The sequence below is a fragment of the Myodes glareolus genome, chromosome 4, assembly GCF_982192425.1.
Source record: "Myodes glareolus chromosome 4, mMyoGla1.1, whole genome shotgun sequence".
Lineage (NCBI taxonomy): Eukaryota > Metazoa > Chordata > Mammalia > Rodentia > Cricetidae > Myodes > Myodes glareolus.
The window spans coordinates 2,629,484-2,650,721 of record NC_142029.1 but is presented as its reverse complement, the minus strand read 5'-3'; the positions used below and the strand labels follow the sequence as shown (position 1 = coordinate 2,650,721).

General features: G+C 45.8%; 1 protein-coding gene across 5 annotated transcripts in view; it reads right to left on the bottom strand.

Moving 5' to 3' along the window:
- Positions 1 to 21,238, bottom strand: part of Sec22c (SEC22 homolog C, vesicle trafficking protein) — a 30,685-nt gene that overhangs the window by 4,928 nt on the left and 4,519 nt on the right. For 3 of the 5 annotated variants that reach the window (XR_015737644.1, XM_085689066.2, XM_048423348.3), the window contains exons 2-6: positions 17,810 to 18,018; positions 15,072 to 15,235; positions 11,493 to 11,672; positions 9,606 to 9,724; positions 285 to 350 (exon numbers count right to left, since the gene is read on the bottom strand). Coding sequence is in view for 4 of the 5 variants with exons in the window: in XM_085689066.2 (XP_085545192.2) it covers positions 285 to 350; positions 9,606 to 9,724; positions 11,493 to 11,672; positions 15,072 to 15,235; positions 17,810 to 17,991 (711 nt within the window). In the remaining variant the exon portion in view is untranslated. Of the gene's footprint in view, positions 1 to 284; positions 388 to 9,605; positions 9,725 to 11,492; positions 11,673 to 15,071; positions 15,236 to 17,809; positions 18,019 to 19,172; positions 19,356 to 21,238 lie in introns of all 5 variants that reach the window. The other 2 variants (XM_048423350.3, XM_087905126.1) reach the window with 2 other exon arrangements.

Sequence of the window (21,238 nt, the reverse complement as noted above, 5' to 3'; positions counted from 1 at the left end):
AGGAGGAAGGATGCTAGCGACACACAGGCACATGTCCAGCCTGGGGATGCAGGAAGAGAGAGATACAGCACAGGGGGGCAGACCAGACCACAAGCCCCCCCCCCCAAGACTGCGTGGCCTCCCTGTGAAGTCCCCCTCAGGGGCCTGAGAGCTGAATAAGCTATGAGGAAAAGCCACGCGTTCACACTGTGGTTCCTCCTGAGTCACAGCCACACTAGGTGTCACCGTTCCCTCAGGCAGCTGCCTGCAGTCTCCAAAAGCACCCAGTCAGGGACTGCACCCACCTGGACGATGCAGGCCACAGAAGGGATGAAGAAGGCCAGGATGTTTCCAACTTCCTCCTGGGCGATCTGAAACAGATCCAGGGCACACAGAAGAAAGGTTTGGCTGAAAGGAACCACCATGGCACGAGGCTCGTTATTCCCATTTTCCTGGTGTGACTGAGTGCAAAGATGCCTAGCCAGACTCAGGCCTGGCACGTGACCGACCACACACACTCCTGTCTCGGGCATCATGCTACATCCTCAACACGCAACGAGCTCCCACCCCCTCAGCTCTCCCAACCCTTCTCATCTGTTAATGCTGAGCTGCTTCTAGGACCTCCTGCCCCAGGCACTGCCGCCTCGATGCTGTCCCTGCACGATGCCAAGAGACCCTCAAGGCAACCCACCAGGCACCAGTTCTACTACACACAGTTGGCAACTAACCGGCCTGAGGGTTTACACAGCTCGGGCTCTAACACAGGCCCAATGCTGCTCTTCAAAGGGCCCAGTCCACACCAGCCTTCTGGGCTCAATACCCACGAACCACCATCCCTTACAGTCAACACCTAACACTACCATGAGCACTATGGCTTTATCTTTTGTTTTGTTTTGTTTTTTTTAATTGAAAATTCATATGATATATTCTGATCACGGTTTCCTCTCCCTACCCCCTCTCAGACCCTCCCCACCCCACCTCCATCCAACCAACTCCATGCTTTCTTTCTCTCTTAAAAAAAAAGGCAAAAATAATAGTAAAAATAATAAAAGAAAAAAAAGAAAAGAAAATGAAAAATGCAGTAAACACACACACACACACAAATCCATAAAAACACAAAATCAGAAACCATAACATACAATCAAAAGGCCAGTAAGAAAAAAAAAAGCCCAAACAAAGAAATATCAGACAAAAATCTATAAAAACACTATGGCTCTATCTTTAAAAATAGCAGATACCTGCTTATGCTAATAATAGTTCTAGTCCTTTGACAAGCATTCGAAAACTTCCAAAAATATTTTTTAAGAAATATTTGAAGAGGCTGAGAAGTTCTATCCAGAGAGGTGAGTGGGTGCTCGCCTGGGCTCTCTGTCCCAGAGGAGAGCACAGCCCCTCTCCCCTCAGCTTCTGCAGCAGGGTCTTCAGTGTTCCACAGGACCCTTCCCTGCCCCCACTGCTGCCGCCCTTTTGTCTCCTGGGTCCTGGAAATACCAGCTATCCCTGCTGCAGTGCTGAGGAGTTCTATCCAGAGAGTGCTGAGGAGTTCTAGCCAGAAAGTGCTGAGGAGTTTCATCCAGAGAGGAGGAGATGGGCAGGCGCCAATGCAAGAATTCCTCCAACATCAGGTTCGTCTTCTTATTTAGCTTCTCTAGGATCACGAATAATAGGCTCAAAGACCTTTAACTATGGTTAGAATCCACTTATGAGTGAATACATACCATATTCCTCTTTTTGGGTCTGGCTTACCTCACTCAGTAAAGCGTTTTCTATGTCCATCCATTTGTATGCAAAATTCAAATGGAAACTCTTTATAATTTAATAAAATTACTTTCAAAAAAAATAATAAAAGTATGTATTGGAAAAAAAAAAAAAAAGAATTCCTCCAACAACCTGAAAGGCAACATGACATCTCCAGAATCCAGGGATCACGAAACTAGAAGAATTGAACACCCTACTCCAGAAGAAATAGAAGAAATCGACTCTAAGCGGATCTTTATGAAAATAATAGAGGAACTTAAACAGGAGGTGAAAATCTGCCGTAAAGAAATGGAAGATAAGTATAACAAAAAAATTGAGGAAATGAGTAAAGAAATGGAAGAGAAATATACCAAAAAGTTTGAAGAAATGAGTAAATCCGTAAATGAAATTCTGGGAAATCAAGAAAAAACAATCAAACAGGTAATGAAAAGAGTTCAAGATTTGAAAACTGAAATGGAGTCAATGAAGAAATCACAAGCCGAGGACCGGCTGGCTATGGAAAATCTAGGTAAACGAACAGAGACTTCAGAAACAAGCATAACCAACAGAATACAAGAGATAGAAGAAAGAATCTCAGACTCTGAGGACACCATAGAGAAATTAAACGTTCTGACCAAAGAAAACAGCAAATCCAACAAATTCTCATCACGAAACATTCAGGAAATGTGGGACACAATAAAAAAACCAAATCTAAGAATAATAGGGGTAGAAGAAGGAGAAGAATTGCAGATCAAAGGTCCAGAAAATATATTCAACAAAATTATAGAAGAAAACTTCCCCAACCTCAAGAACGATATCCCTATGAAGGTTCAAGAAGCATACAGAACACCGAATAGGCTGGATCAAAAAAAAAAAAAAACATCCCGTCGCCATATAATAATCAAAACACAAAACATTCAGATTAAAGAGAGAATATTAAGAGCTGCAAAGGAAAAAGATCAAGTAACTTATAAAGGTAAACCTATCAGACTTATACCAGACTTCTCTATGGAAACCATGAAAGCCAGAAGGTCCTGGATAGAGGTACTGCAGAAACTAAGAGACCATGGATGCAAACCCAGACTACTATACCTAGCCAAGCTATCATTCACTATCAACGGAGAAAACAAAATATTCCAGGATAAAAACAAACTTAAACAATACATTGCTACAAATCCAGCCTTACAAAAAGTATTAGAAAGCAAATCACAACCCAAGGAATCCAACATTCCTAACACCGCCTACAATAACTCAGGCATCTAGCGAACCTTCACAAGCAGAACTCAAAGAAGGGAAAAACATACACTCCACTACCCCCAAAAAAAAATAAAAATAAAAATAACCGGAGTCAACAACCACTGGTCATTAATATCACTTAATATCAATGGATTCAATTCACCTATAAAAAGGCACAGACTTAGAGATTGGCTACGAAAACAGGATCCAACATTCTGCTGTTTACAAGAAACACACCTCAACCACAAAGACAGACATCTACTCAGAGTAAAGGGCTGGGAAAAGGTTTTCCAACCAAACGGACCTAAGAAACAAGCAGGTGTGGCCATTCTAATATCTAACAAAATTGACTTCAAACTAAAATCTATTAGAAGAGATAGAGATGGACATTTCATACTCATAACAGGAACAATTCATCAGGAGGAAGTCTCAATCCTGAATATCTATGCCCCTAATATAAAGGTACCCACTTATGTAAAAGAAACACTTCTAGAACTCAAGGCAGTCATCAAACCACACGCACTAATAGTAGGAGACTTCAACACACCTCTCTCACCAATGAACAGATCAATCAGACAGAAACCCAACAGAGAAATAAGAGAATTATTGGAGGTATTGAATCAAATGGACTTAACAGATATCTATAGAACATTCCACCCAAATAGGAAAGAATATACCTTCTTCTCAGCTGCCCATGGAACCTTCTCAAAAATTGACCACATACTTGGTAACAAAGCAAACTTCCACAGATACAAAAAAATATTAGTAACCACCTGTGTCTTGTCAGATCACCATGGATTAAAGTTAGAATTCAACAACAATGCTACACCCAGGAAGCCAACAAACTCATGGAAGTTGAACTGTCAACTATTAAATCACCCCTGGGTCAAGGAAGAAATAAAGAAAGAAATTAAAGTCTTCCTTGAATTTAATGAAAATAAAGACACAACATACTCAAACCTATGGGACACTATGAAAGCAGTGCTAAGAGGAAAGTTCATAGCACTAAGTGCCCAATTAAAGAAAACAGAGAAAGCACACATTGGAGACTTAACAGCACACTTGAAAGCACTAGAAAAAAAAGAAGCTGATTCAACCAGGAGGAGTAGAAGACTGGAAATAATCAAACTGAGGGCTGAAATCAACAAAATAGAAACACAGAAAACAATCCAAAGAATCAATGAAACAAAAAGCTGGTTCTTGGAGAAAATCAACAAGATCGACAAACCCCTATCCAAACTAATCAAACGGCAGAGAGAGAACATGCAAATTAATAAGATCAGAAATGAAAAGGGGGACATAACCACAGACACAGAGGAAATTCAGAGAATCATCAGATCTTACTATGAAAGCTTATATGCCACAAAGTTGGAAAATGTAAAACAAATGGACATTTTTTTAGGTAAGTACCATATACCAAAGTTGAACCAAGAACAGGTGAACAATCTAAATAGACCTGTTAGTCGTGAAGAATTAGAAGCTGTTATCAAAAATCTCCCTACCAAAAAAAGCCCAGGACCAGATGGTTTCAATGCAGAATTCTACCAGAACTTTCAGGAAGAGCTAATACCTATACTCCTTAATGTATTCCACAATATAGAAACAGAAGAGTCATTGCCAAACTCCTTTTATGAAGCTACAGTTACCCTGATACCAAAACCACACAAAGACACAACCAAGAAAGAGAATTACAGGCCAATCTCACTCATGAACATCGACGTGAAAATTCTCAATAAAGTACTGGCAAACCGAATCCAAGAACACATTAGAAAAATTATCCATTATGATCAAGTAGGCTTCATCCCAGAGATGCAGGGCTGGTTCAACATACGCAAATCTATCAATGTACTCCATCATATAAATAAACTGAAAGAAAAAAACCATATGATCATTTCATTGGATGCTGAAAAAGCATTTGACAAAATTCAACACCCATTTATGATAAAGGTGTTGGAGAGACTGGGGATACAAGGATCATACCTAAATATAATAAAAGCAATATACAGCAAGCCGACAGCTAACATCAAATTGAATGGAGAGAAACTCAAAGCCTTTCCACTAAAATCAGGAACACGACAAGGCTGGCCACTCTCTCCATACCTCTTCAATATAGTGCTTGAAGTTCTAGCAATAGCAATAAGACAACATAAGGAGATCAAGGGGATTCGAAATGGAAAGGATGAAATTAAACTTTCATTATTTGCTGACTATATGATAGTGTACATAAGCGACCCCAAAAACTCTACCAAAGAACTCCTACAGCTGATAAACACCTTTAGTAATGTGGCAGGATACAAGATCAACTCCAAAAAATCAGTTGCCCTCCTATACACAAAGGATAAAGAAGCAGAGAGAGAAATCAGAGAAACATCACCTTTCACGATAGCCACAAATAGCATAAAATATCTTGGGGTTACTCTAACCAAGGAAGTGAAAGACCTATTTGACAAGAACTTTAAGTCCTTGAAGAAAGAAATTAAGGAGGATACCAGAAAATGGAAAGACCTCCCCTGCTCTTGGATTGGGAGAATCAACATAGTAAAAATGGCAATTCTACCAAAGGCAATCTATAGATTCAATGCAATCCCCATCAAAATCCCATCAAACTTCTTCACAGACCTTGAGAAAACAATAATCAAGTTTATATGGCAAAAGAAAAAACCCAGGAGAGCCAAAACAATCTTATACAATAAAGGAACTTCTGGAGGCATTACCATCCCTGACTTCAAACTCTATTACAGAGTTACAGTATTGAAAACAGCTTGGTATTGGCATAAGAACAGAGAAGTCGACCTATGGAATCGAATAGAAGACCCGGATATTAACCCACAAACCTATGAACACCTAATTTTCGACAAGGGAGCTAAAGGTATACAACGGAAGAAGGAAAGCATCTTCAACAAATGGTGCTGGCATAACTGGATGTCAACCTGTAGAAGAATGAAAGTAGATCCATATCTATCATCATGCACAAAACTCAAGTCCAAATGGATTAAAGATCTCAATATCAATCTGAACACACTGAACCAGATAGAAGAGAAAGTGGGAAGTAGTCTACAAGATATAGGCACAGGAGACCACTTCCTAAGCAGAACCCCAGTAGCACAGACAATAAGAGAAACAATGAATAAATGGGACCTACTGAAACTGAGAAGCTTCTGTAAAGCAAAGGACACTGTCAGTAAGACAAAAAGGCTGCCTTCTGACTGGGAGAAGATCTTCACCAACCCCTCATCAGACAAAGGTCTGATCTCCAAAATATACAATGAACTCAAGAAACTAGACACTAAAACTCTAATTAACCCAATTAAAAAATGGGGTACTGAACTGAAAAGAGAATTCACAACAGATGAACTTCGAATGGCCAGAAGACACTTAAGGTCATGCTCAACCTCCTTAGCAATCAGGGAAATGCAAATCAAAACAACTTTGAGATACCATCTTACACCTGTCAGAATAGCTAAAGTCAAAAACACCAACGATAGCCTATGCTGGAGAGGATGTGGAGTGAGGGGAACACTCATTCATTGTTGGTGGGAATGCAAACTTGTGCAGCCACTTTGGAAATCAGTGTGGCGGTTTCTCAGGAAACTGGGAGTCAACCTCCCTCAGGACCCAGCAATTCGACTCTTGGGAATATACCCAAGAGATGCCCTATCATACTACAAAAGTATTTGTTCAACTATGTTCATAGCTGCACTATTTGTAATAGTCAGAACATGGAAACAACCTAGGTGCCCCTCAATAGAAGAATGGTTAAAGAAGGTGTGGAACATATATACATTAGAGTTTTACTCAGCGGTAAAAAACAATGACATCTTGAATTTTGCATGCAAATGGATGGAAATAGAAAACGCTTTACTGAGTGAGGTAACCCAGACCCAAAAAGAGGAATATGGTATGTACTCACTCATAAGTGGATTCTAGCCATAGTTAAAGGTCTTTGAGTCTATAATTTGTGATCCTAGAGAAGCTAAATAAGAAGGTGAACCTGAAGAAAATCATATAGTTATCCTCCTGGATAGTGGAACTAGGCAAGATTGCCAGGCAAACTCGGGTGCATGGGGGGTGGGGGGGTGGAAGTAAGGGAAGATGGTCAGGGAGAGGGGAAAGGGGGAGGATTGGGGAAGGCTTGGGGGAATGGGAGGGGGGAGGGAGGAAGGATGGTTGGGGGAGCAGGGAGGTTTACATCTCAGCTAAGGGAGCCATTTTAGGGTTTGCAAGAGACTTGATTCTGGAGAGGTTCCCAGTAAAAATTAAATAAAAAAATAAAAAAAATTTAAAAAAAATAATAAAAAAAAAGAAAACGTTTTACTGAGTCAGGTAAGCCAGACCCAAAAAGAGGAATATGGTATGTATTCACTCATAAATGGATTCTAGCCATAATTAAAGGTCTTTGAGCCTACTATTCATGATCCTAGAGAAGCTGGATAGGAGGGTGAACCTGAAGAAAATTCAGGTAGTTTTCCTCCTGGAGATTGGAAATAGACAAGAGTCCCAGGTAACCTCGGGTGCATGGGGGGGTAGGAGGGTTGTTGGAAGGGGAGAGGGTTAGAGAGAAGGGAGCAGGGGAGGAATGGGGAATGCTCAGGGGACTGGGAGGGGGGGAGGGAGGAAGGATAGATATGGGATCAGGGAAGAATATATCTCAACTAAGGGAGTCAGTTTAGGGTTTACTAGAGACTTGATTATAAATGGGATCCCAGGTCCAAGGAGAGATCCCCAGATTGTTCTCTGGACAGAGGAGAGGGTGCCTGAACTGGCCTTGGCCCATAACCATGCTGATGAATATTTTGCTTATCACCATAGATCCTTCACCTGGCGATGGATGGAGATGGAGACGGAGACCCACATTGGAACACTGGACTTAACTCCCTAGGTTCAAACAAGAAGCAGAAGGAAAGAGAACGTGAGCAAGGAAGGCAAGATCAGAGGGAACCTTCATCCGACGATGGATGGCGATACAGACGGAGACCCACATTGGAGCACCGGACGGAGTCCCCCAAGGTCCAAATGAGGAGCAGAAGGAGGAAGAACATGAAAAAGGAAATCAGGACCGCGAGGGGTGTGATCACCCACTGATACAAGGGGACTGATCTAATGAGAGTTCACCAAGGCCAGTTGACTGGGACTGAGCGAGCACGTGATCCAGCCAGATTCTCTGAATGAGGCCGGATTCTCTGAATGTGGCTGGCCCGGAGTCTTTCTGAAAAGCCATTGGCAATTACACTGGGACTTGTTTCCTCTGCATATACTGGATTTCTGGGATCCAGTCTGTTTGGATGCTCACCTTCCTGAACCGGGAGGGAGTGGGGAGGAGCTTGAACTACCCACAGGGTGGGAGACCCTGACTGCTCTTGGGGATGGAGAGGGAGGAGGTGAGGGAGTGGGGGGAGGAGGTGAGGGAGTGGGGGGTTGGGAGGAGGGGCGGAAATGGAGACTTTTGCATTTTAATAAACTTTGAGAAAAAAAATTTTAAAAAAATAAATAAAAAAAAGAGGGAATGATGCGGGAGAATTGTCTGTATTCTGTCAATCATATTTTAATAAGACGTTGATTGGCCAGGCAGGCAGTATAGGCGGGAAAACCAGACAGGAAGTAGAGGTGATGCAATGAGAACAGGAGAATTCTGGGAAGCAGGGAGGTTCCTCTGCCACTCCTGCACAGACCACTGAAGAGGCAGCATGTAAACTGACAGCTGAAAAAGGTACCAAGCCATATGGCTAACATAGATCAGAATAATGGGTTAAGATAAGTCATAAGAACTAATAAGTAGCCTGAGCTAATGGGCCAATCAGCTTTATAACTTAAAAAAAAAGAAAAAAAAGAAATATTTGAAGAAAGCATTGAAAGAGAAAGTTGCTTCACCACCAGTGGCCAACAAAAAAAAATGCTCACTTCATCCCAGGGATGTGGGTCTCTGACAAGAGAAGAGAAGAGGCCCATGAGGGCCACATACCACAGGGTGGGGACAGCTCTTCCCAGAGCCTGTCAGTGCGAGACTCTACCCTGCATCTTGTTGACAACGGAACCTTGGTTCCCAAGGACTAGGAGGCAGCCCAAAGTCCCCTGGGCAAGTTGTCTACTTCACAGCAACATCCCAGAACCCCCAAGGTCAGTCACAAAGGGTCCTTCAAATTTGGTCAGCTCACTACAAAGAGCAGTTTTTTGTTTTGGATTCTTTTATTTTATACTCAGCCCTAAGCTGGCCAGAACTATCTCATGTGGCTGAAGACTGGGTGCCGGTTTCTGATCTTCCTGCCTCCACCTCTCCAGTGTTGGGACTGTGGGGTGCATCGCCATATCCAGATTATGGATTAAAAGTTCTAAAATGTTTTATTTGAATTTTTGATATTCGTAAAATTTAACTGTGCCGGATGGTGGCGGCACATACTTTTGATCCCAGCACTGGGAAGGCAGAGGCAGGAGGATCTCTGTGAGTTTGAGGCCAGCCTGAACTGGGACAGACCCATAGCTACACAGAGAAACCCTGTCTCAAAAAAACCTAAACAGCAAAAACAACCACAAACAAACAAAAATCCTAACTGCACAGGGATCTGACAGACAGACTGCCTCCCATCGTCAGTTTCTGTCACTTGTCTTTCCTGTGGACCGTGAAGCGGGGCTGGGATGCAGCATGCTGAGGCCGTCACCTGTAAGGAGTGCTCTGCAAGGTGGACTCCACGGATGAGGTTCAGGGCAGCGCACATGATGTTGAGCACGAGGGAGAGGACACCCAGCGCTGTCACCGGCTCCATCCGGAGATTCAGGGCTTCACAAAGGAGAGAGAGGAGAGGCCGGTGAGAGGACAGGACACCAACGAGACCTCTGCTAACAGACCCAGGATGCTAAGCACAGAGCCACAAGCGCGCATCTAAAAAGCAACAGAAGTTAGTGGGGCAAGCCAGAAATGAACGCCAGAATGGATCTCAGAAACGGAGGTGAACTTCTTCCAGGAAAAAAAAAAAAAAGCTCTTTTTCACGTCAGACACAAACCTGTAAGCACTCAGTTGCCTTTTTATTTTAAGCAGGGGTGGCTTGCCCCCAGAGGGGTGTCCAGAGACACCTGTAATTGTCACCAGGACAGGCCAATGCCAGCGACACTGCTAAGCATCCTGCAGGACATGGGATGCCTCAACACAGAGTCACCCAAAACGGCATGCCCAAAGGGCAGGCTGAGATGCTGGGGCAGGAGTGTCCAGACTCGAGAAGCATTTCCTCCACTCTGTTCCCAATAAGGACGATGTTCAGTGTCATGTGGGCATCCAGAGAAGTCCACAGCAGACATCTCAGTAATTCTAGGATACCCAGCAAGAGGAGGTGTTCCGTCTAGAACAGTGTGCTGTCTGGGCTCTCACTGTAGCCAGGATGACAACAGGAACATGGACCTGCTCTCTCTCTATGGTCCAGTTCCTTCTGCCAGGCTCCTTCCTAAGTATCCTTTCTGGTCCTGACAGTTCCACCACAAATAACGCACAAACACACACCCTGGAAGCCACAGCCCAGCTAAGACCAGTGTTAGTGTGTTAGTTCCCACAGAGAAATCCGAGTTCCCATTAGAACAGAACATGCTACCTGTGAGGACTCTAGCCTTGGGACACTTAGGTGAGGCAGTAAAATGTCCTACACAGGTGGGTAACTTGGCGCTCTGGGGATTTGCTCCTCTTTTCTAAGTGCTTAAAAAAAAAAAAAAAAAAAAAAAAAAAAAAAAAAAAAAAACCATACATTACAAAGGGGCCCCTGTGGTCACTCGTGGCAAGGGGGGAGCTTGGGCTCGATTACCCAGCCTCCTTCTTCAAATTCTCCCAATATTAAACAGGAACAGCTTGCTGACTGGCAGGTGAGCCAACCTGGGAATCTATTGGTTTAAATTCATTAAGCCCAAACCAAATATACTTAATACGTCACTTAAATTTCAAGTCAGGAACTTAGTACGGAAATTTTTTAGATTGTTACAATGTAGACAGCTCTTCCAGGGGACACACCATGGCATGAGTGCAGAGGTCAGAGGGTAGAGGTCAGAAGACAATGAAGGGAGCTCCTCCTACCATGTGGTCTTCAGACATCACACTCAGGTGCCCAGGGTGGAGGCAATCCTTTACCCCAGAGCCACCCCACTGGCCCCCACTGTAGAATTTTTAGATGGCACATAGATTCTGTCCCTACACCCTTCTCCAATAAGAGGGTTGTGGCTTCCCAGCACAGGCTTCCAGTGCTTTAGTAGTGTGGTAAGTCACAGAGTTCCACGAGGGGCTGTAATTCTCACAGCATGTGAACCTGTAAACTTCACCTTGATGAACAACCTGCCAAGACGGTCTGGAAACTCCAGAATGTTATCAGACTGCTTCCTTGAAGCAAGCCACGACCACAACAGTAAGGTTTTGTTTTTGTTTTTATAACAACTATGTGGAAAAAGGATTCATCTATATTCTTCCAAAGATATTTAACATGCTACCACCAAACCAGACCATTTTTCCAGTAGGGGAAATTCTACCTGACCCGTGTCCTTTCGTCTCCACCAGAGAACAGCAGGCACTTACCAGACTCAGCGTGCACCGGGGTGTGGCCGTTCAGCACGCCATTGGCCACGTCTGTGCCCTCCAGGGACAGAACTGCTGGAGGCTGGAGCTCAAGCTCCTCCTGAATCTTCTCGAAGCCACTCTTCATCTGGGAGGAGCTCATGTGGTTAAAATGCCACTTTGTTTTCTGAATGACACTGTCTGCAGAGAGAGAGAGGCCCAAGGTGAGCATCATCAGGATGGGCGCTCCAAGACAGCATGTGGGGAGCGAAGCACCCGTTGCTAAGCAACTGGCAAGTCAGCCAGATTCCAAACTGAGTCAGTTATGGGAGGTCAGGTGACCGCTACGCACTAACACTGGTCTGATCCATTTCTTCCAAGCATAATAACTAAGCGTGGCTGCAGAAAGTCCACCAACCTCAGCACCCCGGAGGGGCCAGAGACACCGGTCTGAACTTGGACATGGGGATAAGACTCCCTGACAATCTCAGGGCAAGAGCTTTCTGAAGATAACACGGCTCTACAGTACAAGCTGGGAGGCCACGCTGGGAGGTGTGCGGGTTGTGTTGGCCAATTCGGCACAAGCTGGAGCCATCTGGGAAGAGGAACCTTTCCAGATGAGAAACTGTCTCCATTAACACTGGCCTATGATGGCAAACCTGTGATGCGGGAGGGCAGGAGCCAGCTGCGGGCAGAGCGACCCCTGGGAATGTGGGTCTGGGCTGTACAAAAATGCAGACTGAACATGTTGGCCATGGGGGGGGGCGCAAGCCTGTAAGCAGCATCTCTCCATGGCCTCTGCTTCAGTTCCTACTGCAGGTCCCCTCCTTGAATTCCTGCCCTGACTTCCCTTCATGAGATGTGTATGTGAGAGAGAGAGAGAGAGAGAGAGAGATGTGTGTGTGTGTGTGTGTGTGTGTGTAGAGACAGAGATACACACATCTCATGACGTATATACGTATATATGTACATATATATGTGCACACACACACGCACACACACACACACACACTGTAAACCAAATAACCCTTTTCTTCTCAGGGTGCTTTGGGTTGGTCACAGTGTTTATCACAGCAATAGAAAACAAACTAGGAAAGGAATATTGGCTTTGAATCTTTTAGTTATATTACTATTAACCCATTTCAACAAACGACATGGCTTTTATCTGTTTGCTTGGTTTTTTTTTTTTTTTTAAGCCAAGGGTTCATACAGTCCAAGCTGGCCTCAAACTTGCTAATAGCCAAGAATGGCCTTGAACTCCTGATAGGACCAACTGTTAGGATCACAGGTGTGCACCACCATGCCTGACTGACAAGTTTTTAAAGTTTTCCTCACGTGCATTAAGAAGCCCCAATCACACACATGTGTGGTTCTAACACCACTATTCTCTGACTCATGCTCCCACACACTAAGGAGTCATGACGGTGCTATCATGTGGGAAGTCCTTCTGTTTATGTGTTGCTTTTATTGGTTAATGAAAAGAAGAAGCTGCTTGGGCCTACGTTGGGGCAGAATAGACCTAGGCAGGAAAACTAAACTGAATGCTAGAAGAAAGTAGATGGAGTCAGAGAGATGCCATGTAGCTGCTGAAGGAGAAAGATGCCAGAACCTGGTAAGCCACAGCCTCATGGTGATACACAGAATAATAGAAATGGGTTCATTTAAGATGTAAGAGTTAGTTAATAAGAAGTCTGAGCTAATAGGCCAAACTGTTTTAATTACTACAGTTTCTGTGTGATTATTTCAGGTCCCGACGGCCGGGAACGAACAAGCAGCCTGACCACAGTGCTAGGGAAGGTCTCCGGTCAGACTCAGCTTGCTGCTTTCCTAGGAAGGCACATACAGAGACAAGGGGGAAAGAATGCAGCTCCACTTCTCTCCAAATTAACTGATGCCAAGGGAGCCACAGCTGTGGTCTGCCTGGAGACGGACACACCCTCCTGACAGGAAGAGAAGCCAATGAAGGCAACTTCATGAGAGCCTCCCAGAGCACCCTCAGTCTGCCACAGTAAAGGCGGGACACCCAGAAGGTGCTGCTCCCGTCCACTCCCAGTTGCTGTGGGATATCTGTGCACTGTGTGAGGATGCACTGCTGTGATTGGTGTAGTAAAGAGCTGAGTGGCCAATAGGCAGACAGGAGAGGATAGGCGGGATTTCCAGCAGAGAGAAGGGAAGTCAGGGGGATGAAACTAGGCATGCAGAAGATACCAATGGGTTATGGAACAAGTCAGACAGGACAGAGGAAAGGTAACCGAGACATGTGATAGAACGTTGATAAATAAAAACAGGTAAAGTTGTAAGAGCTAGTTAGAAAAAAGCCTAGGTTAAGGCCAAGCTTTTATAATTAATAATAAGTCTCTGAGTCGTTATTTGTGAGTTGTGGTCACAAAAGAAAAAGCTGACTACACTCAATGGCCAAGCAGGAGGCCACTGAGGGAGAGTAAGGACTCGGGCAGTCAGAGCCAGATGGTCTAAGTGCTGGCCTCACGCCTGGCTGCCTATACCAAACACTTTGGATCCCTGCACAAGTCCATCCCAGAGACTGAACATCCAACACCCCTCTCTGACTTCCTAGACCAGCCTAGACCAGTGGTCCTCACCCTTCCTACGCTACGACCCTTTATCTGAGTTCCTCATGTTGTGGTGACTCCCTACCATAAAATTATTTCATTGCTACTTCATAACTGCAATTTGACTACTGTTATGAATTATAATGTAAATATCTGTGTTTTTAGATGGTTTAGGTGACCCCGTGAATGGGTCCTGGACCTCCCTAAAAGGGTCATGACCCACAAGTTGAGAAACCCTGTCCTAGAACTCAAAAATGAACCATTCTTGGCAAACACTGTGTGACTATCAGGCTGTGTCCTGTAGACTTAGGAACCACACAGGCCCCTCTGGCTGAGCCTGGAACAAACACGTCTTCTGCCAAAGCAGGCCTTGTCAACCTGCTGAAGGAAGGACCAAACTGTCTCATTTGCAAACTGCCACAGCCAAATGCTTTGACAAAATGCAGGAAAAAAAATATTGCAGGATTGTGACATCATCACAGGAGTTAGAAACATTTCTTCCACTTCCGGACTTACCATGGAGGAAAACTCCCCAGGTAGCTCAGCCCCAGGACTGGTGTCAACAGAACTGTCTCCAGGTGTAAGACAGTAAACACTTCAGGATGCTAGGCACATCCTATCTCAGGAAAAGCATCCGTAGACAGATATCTACAGATATCTATTATCCACAGATAACAGCTCTGATTCATACAGCATAGCTCTGAATTATACAGACTATGGTTTGTTCAGAAGCCCATGGAGAATCTTCCTCACCTCCCCACAGGCTCTAACGGAAGCCCATGGAGAACCTTCCCCCATCTCCCCACAGGCTCTGACAGAAGCCCATGGAGAACCTTCCTCACTTCCTCACGGGCTCTGAAGACATAGAAAGCCACCGTGGTGAGCTGTAAGACCACTTTAATTCCTATGAAATCAGGACATATGGTAGAACCTCCTGTGGTTTTCCCAGATGGTTACGGCCAAACCTAGACTTCAGTTTCTATAGACATAACATCATATGAGAAAGAAAAGGACGAAGACAGTTACAAACCAAACTCAAGAAAAGCGTAGGGCCGGGAGGCCAGGCCGATGCATGTGGCGTCATAGGAAGCTATGAAGTCCCACCACAGAGTCTCCAGGAAGCAGAAGGCCATGGCTGCTGGGCACTGGCGTGAGCAGATGGCCATGCAGGCCACGTCCCCCGATGATGAGAAACTGAAAGAGAAGGTGACATCTGAGCTGCCAGGAGACAGAATAAATCCCCACCTCATATATATATTTTTCTTTGCTCTGCTTTAAAGATAAGATCTCTCTGTCGCTCTGGCTGGCTTCAAATTATATAGCCGAGGCTGGCTTCAAATTATGTAGCCGAGGTTAGCCTTTAACTGATGAGCCTCCTGCCTCAGCCTCCTGAATACTAGGATTACAGGTACAGACTTGGTGCAACATATACATTCAGGCAAAACAGTCATACGCATAAAATTAAGCAAATAAATCTAAATTTTAGAAAAATTTAAGAAAAGACTAAGGCTGACAAAGATGGGTCAGCAAACAATGGTGCGTGCTGCTGAGACTGCTGACCGAGTTAAACCCCAGAAACCACATTTAAAAGCTGCATGTGGAGACATGTATCTGTAACCCAAGCACTCGCAGGACAAAATGGGAACTGGAGACAGAATTGTTTAGAAGCTTGCAGGTCAGCTAGCCTGCAACAAGGGAGGCCTGACTTTAACACAGTGGGGGACGGACCTCCCTGTACATGTATGACCTGACCTTAACAAGGTGGGGAATGGACCTCCCTGTGCATGTATGACCTGACCTTAACACAGTGGGGGACGGACCTCCCTGTACATATATGACCTGACCCTAACACGGTGGGGGATGGACCTCCCTGTGCATGTATGACCTGACCTTAACAAGGTGGGGAATGGACCTCCCTGTGCATGTATGACCTGACCTTAACAAGGTGGGGAATGGACCTCCCTGTGCATGTATGACCTGACCTTAACAAGGTGGGGAATGGACCTCCCTGTGCATGTATGACCCGACCTTAACAAGGTGGGGGACGGACCTCCCTGTGAACGCTATGGCATCTGAATAACCACATTTCTGTGTACACAAATGTATGCACACATGCATACACATGACATAAAAATAACAAGTCAATTTTAAAAAAGAAATGATTGCCAGGCAGTGGAGGTGCATACATGTAATCCCAGCACTCGGGAGGCAGAGGCTGGCAATCTCTGAGTTTGAAGCCAGTCTGGTCTACATGGTAAGTTCTAGGACAGCCAAGGATCCACAGAGAAACAGTCTTGAGAGATTAAAAAAAAAGAAGAAAAGAAGAAGAAAGAAGAAAATATGTCTAAACTGCCTTTGTGACAACAAGGGTGGACATTTAATTCAGAAGATGAAGAAGCAGGTGAGTTGGGGTAACTGACCTAATGTGCACAGGAGTTGGGGTCAACCCCGGCACCATAAAACAAGCAAAATAAGAAAAAGCAAGAACAGAACATTTTATAGTCCTGTTTTTAGAAGTTACCAAGGCAGCCCAGATTTAATTATGAGATCATAGACGTCTTCAGGAAAAGGGAGTCCTGTCTGATGCACAGCTTCCTGAGCGCATGCAGACGGCAGGGAGGAGGCAGCAGAGTCAGCAACTCCAGGAATCTGCTCCACAAGGTGGCAGCTCAGGCCTCCAGCCACCGTCCTTCCTGCCTACTACCACCCTTCCGCCTGCCCTCAGGCCAGGCTGGCACTTGCCTTCTGCTTTTATGATTCTGAGGCCAAACAGACCTAAAAGGATGCCAACATCTATGACCAGTTTTAAGTATCACAAAGGAGGAAGAAAAAGGACTTGGCAAGCAAAGACCTAGGTGATAAAACTGCAGGCAGGTGTGCAGTCTGTAACAAGCCATGTGGCTATTTCCAAGCCTGCTTTGCTCCTCAACACAAGAAAGGACCGAACACACAAGCGGCAAACCTGGGGCCCAACAGGCTGCTTTCAAATCCTGGCCCCACCACTCACTAGCTGAAGCTTCCTTAAGTCGCTTGACCTCAATTCCACCTCGGCAAAGCATGTGACCCTGCCAAGGGCCTCATAAGCCCCTGGAAGCACAGGAACGTCGTGAGGATACAAAGCATCCACAGATCCTGCCGTCATCATCACTGGTACCCACCGTGGGCTTTCCCTACTGTACTAACCCCATATCTATGTCTTCCCTCACGAGACTTTAAGTTCTTTGAAAGGAGAGGCTCACCCTCACTCACTTTCATTACCCCCTCCCTCCGTTCCCATCATGAAACAGCCAAAGGAAAATCTGGGCTGGGATGAGGCTTGGTTGGCAGAGTGCTTGCACACCGCAAGTGTGGCAGCGCAAGCTGTGGTCCCACATCCTCAGCTGCCCTCTAAGGACGTGGCTTGGGGAACTCTTGTGTCTGGGCTCCTCTACATTTCCCTCCCCGGCGTTTTAATATAGCTTCTCATCTTCTTCCTTCTGCTGTAGCTAAGTAAAAAACAAAATGACTAAAGGGGTGCCCGCTGGGGAGGAGCCAGGTTTCCCCACATCCAAGGATGCTCTACGGACAGCAGATGATCAAGGGCACTGAATGGCGGCTCTGAGCATGGACATCCACTCCTTCCCGACTGTGGCAAGCGTACACCACCTGACTGCTGGGACCATACCTTTAACCTTCAACCCACGCAGCCTTCGATGGTGTTACCTCAGCCTATGGGTAAAATGACCCCAACTTTGCTGACATCCTGGAGAAGCGAGTGTGTTCACTTACTAGATATGGAAGTCACGGCTTTCTGCAGAACCTCGGCCTGGATGCTGAGCCAGCCTCTGGGCTAAGGCCTTGAGCTGCCTCCTGCATTCCAGAAACTCCTGGGCGTAGTAGAAGTCAGTGGAGGCCGAGAGGGGCAGCCCATCCCTCACCCGTACTATGCTGGCAAAAACGATCATAGGCATGGTCCGCCAGAGAAGTCATGAGGACACCTGAGGGAAGCAAGGTCGCCTGTCAGTGAGGCAGGTGATGGCGCCAGGGACCCCAACACTGGGACAGCAAATTATCTCCCCACGCCATTCCCGGTTCTCCCCACTTTGCTTTCTTCCCTCCTCCTCCTCTCTATTGAAGCCTTCTCTTCCCAGAACTAAGCCAACTGGGATGAAGCACAGTGGGATGGAGGAAGAGGCGGGGCCACCAGGACTGGGGCAACAGCAGCAACAGCAGGAAGTAGGCTGCAGAGTTCAAGGTTTCAAGGTCCTAAAGGGACAGAAGTGCCTGACCCAAGCGGCACTTGTCAGGCTACCCAGGGAAGGAAGTCCTGAGCAGTGCATCTACCACACAAGAAAATGGGGGGACGTGGGGGCGTCTGGGCACGGCACTGGCGGTGACAGGGAGGGGCAGAAGCAGCTGGGAGCTGAGAGCACAGCCTCCAGGACTTCTGCTGTGTGATACAGAGCCGGTCTTCAAGGCGATGAGTCCCTGCAGGTGGCTGAAGGGAATCGGGGAGCGAACTGCATCATGGGAAGATATTAAATATTTGGTCATGCTATGTGAAGAACACATTGAGAAACAAAAGGAAATAGATCTGGGCCTTGTGGTGCCTTTGGCAAATGAGGAAAAGGTACCTCTGAGGCTGGAAGGAAGCCGGTATTGGCACAGCCACACAGCACAGCCACACAGCCCAGCAGGGGCTGGTCTACTGGTTGACCCCACTGGACATCTGCACGGGACACAGTCAGCACACCTGTGTAGGATTCAGCCCTGCAACCAGGACTGACTGACAAGGTGGCCAAAACAGCTTCAGCTGGTCTTTCCGTGCTACATGTCCCTCTCTGTCCCCTGCCTGTCGGGCCCTCCAAGTAGTGGGCATTGGGGGGTATGTAGGTGGTACAGCCCCAGGGAGACAGCCTTACTTCAACACTGCTCCGGGCTATTCACCTGTGCCTTTCTCAGAGCCAGGTAAGCGCTCGCTCTCGCTCTCGCTCTCTCTCTCTCTCTCTCTCTCTCTCTCTCCCCCCCAAGGGAGATCTCAACCCCATTATATCCCCAAGCCTTCCAGGCTTGCCAGGCTGGACTGACTTCCGCCCTTTCTCTAGCACATCCCCTATCCCCTACGGTAGGTTGTTAAAAACAAAAGCTGTACCTCAAATTTCCTGCAACCACCAGGGGGCACTGTGGGCTTTGTAGCCTTACAAGGTCGATGTTGATCCAGGGAAGAGCTTGAGTGAGCATGGAGGTCAACACTGAGTGCAGGAGGTCAACAGTACTGCCTACTACTTTTGCATTTGCAAGACTGACTTCTAAAAACATTTTGGCAAAGTCCTAACTGAGACAGAGAAGAACAAAAGATCAGTTTGAGAGCAAAACAGGCCTGGGGTTCAAAACACTAACTCCAAACAAGGGCCTCCTATGGTCAGTATGACCTTTTCTGACATGAAGAAAAAAATGAAATGAAATGAAAAAAAGACAATGAATCAAAAATATGCCAGAAGAGTTAAGACAAGCCCCAAGCACCACAAGGTAAAACATCTACCAGCTGGGCAGTGGTGGCACATACCTTTAATCCCAGCACTCGGGAGGCAGAAGCAGGTGGATCTCTGTGAGTTTAAGGCTACAGAGCGAGTTCCAGAGAAACTGTCTTGAAAAATAAGAAAAATACAAAAAACAAAAACTACAATATGTGAATTGTCTGCTAAGGCTGCAAGGAGGAAACAGGTGTCATTTCCAGGGGACAGTAATGCTGAGAACCAGTTTGGCCGCTCCCAGAAGGACTCAGAAGTCACCAGAAGACATTTACTGACCAAACCTGCTTTTCCTCCATAAGGTAAATAAAAGTTCTAACTGACTTCAGCTCTGTCCAGTTCTATGAGAGCTGTCAGAAACTGAACCTTTAAATGCTTCAAAATATCTGATGCCTGAACAAAGGTGGCATTAGGAATATGTCACCTTCTGCTGCTTGTCTGAGGTGACAGTCGCCTGGGGGGAGGGGCTGAGGGACTTAACATCCAGCTAAGGAAGAATTTAAAATATGGAGACAGCGCTTTCCACACTGTTTTCCTTTAGTAACACGCACCTTGGGGTGGGAAGGCGTAGTTCAGTGGTAGAACATTGGTCTCCTTGTAAGCACAAAGCCCCTGGCTGCAAACACTTCAAAAGACGGAAAGAGTCCTGTAATACAGGGAGGGCTGACCTCTGCAGCATTCACGTTTGTGAACTTGGGGCCATGAGCTATCACGAGACACTCTATACCTGAATAAGAGGGCATGCCGGGAGTTGTCCTTGCACTCCGGTGGCTGAAGGAGGAGGAGCCTAAGTTCAAACCCTGCGTGGGCTGCAAAGTGAGACCCTGCCTCCCAAACGCAGAATAGAAAAGAGGAGATCAAGGGGAGACGTGGCTGGACTGCTCGGGAAGTACCGAGTAGGGTTTTCCCAGGCCCTACTAAGTGGAAATGAAACCCCGGGCCTCCGCTGTAGAACAGTCATAAAGAGGTTTTAAAAAGGAGGCAAGAAAGCCAAGGCAGGGTCATGGGACCCTCATCTCAGACCTGGTATCGGAAGAACCAGCAACTCCGAGCAGCCAATGAGGAGGAAGCACAGGTAACACAATCCCATCACCACTACAGCAAAACCTGCTTCCTTTACTTAATTAGAATCAGCCTCGAAAGCCAGGAAAGCCTCGCACTAAAAACTAGTCTGGAGGCCGGAGAGATGTCTTGTGCTTAGAGCACTGACTGCTCCAACCGAGGACCCAGGTTCAATCCCCAGAGCCACAGGAAAGTTTCTACAATTAACCTGAAATAATAGTGTGCTTTTATCAGGAGACTGTGACAATTTCTCTCTCCCCTCTCTCTGTCTAAATACACACGTGGACACATACACTGGTAAATGCCTGTTCAGAGCTCAACTAAAGGAAAAAAGCCATAAAAGATAAACACAGAAAATGGATAGATTAAAAACCATATGGGCATTGATAGCTTACACTTTTAATTTTATCACTCAGGGGCAAGGGTATCTCCATGAGTTCAAGGCCATCCTGGTCTACAAAGCAAGTTTCAAGATATCCATGGATAGATATATAGTGAGACACTACCTCAAAAAAATTAAATTAAAAATAAATTTTAAAAAATCCAGCAGGCCAAGCAATGGTGGCACATGCCTTTAATCCCAGCAGAGGCAGGTGGATCTCTGTGAGTTCAAGGCCAGCATGGT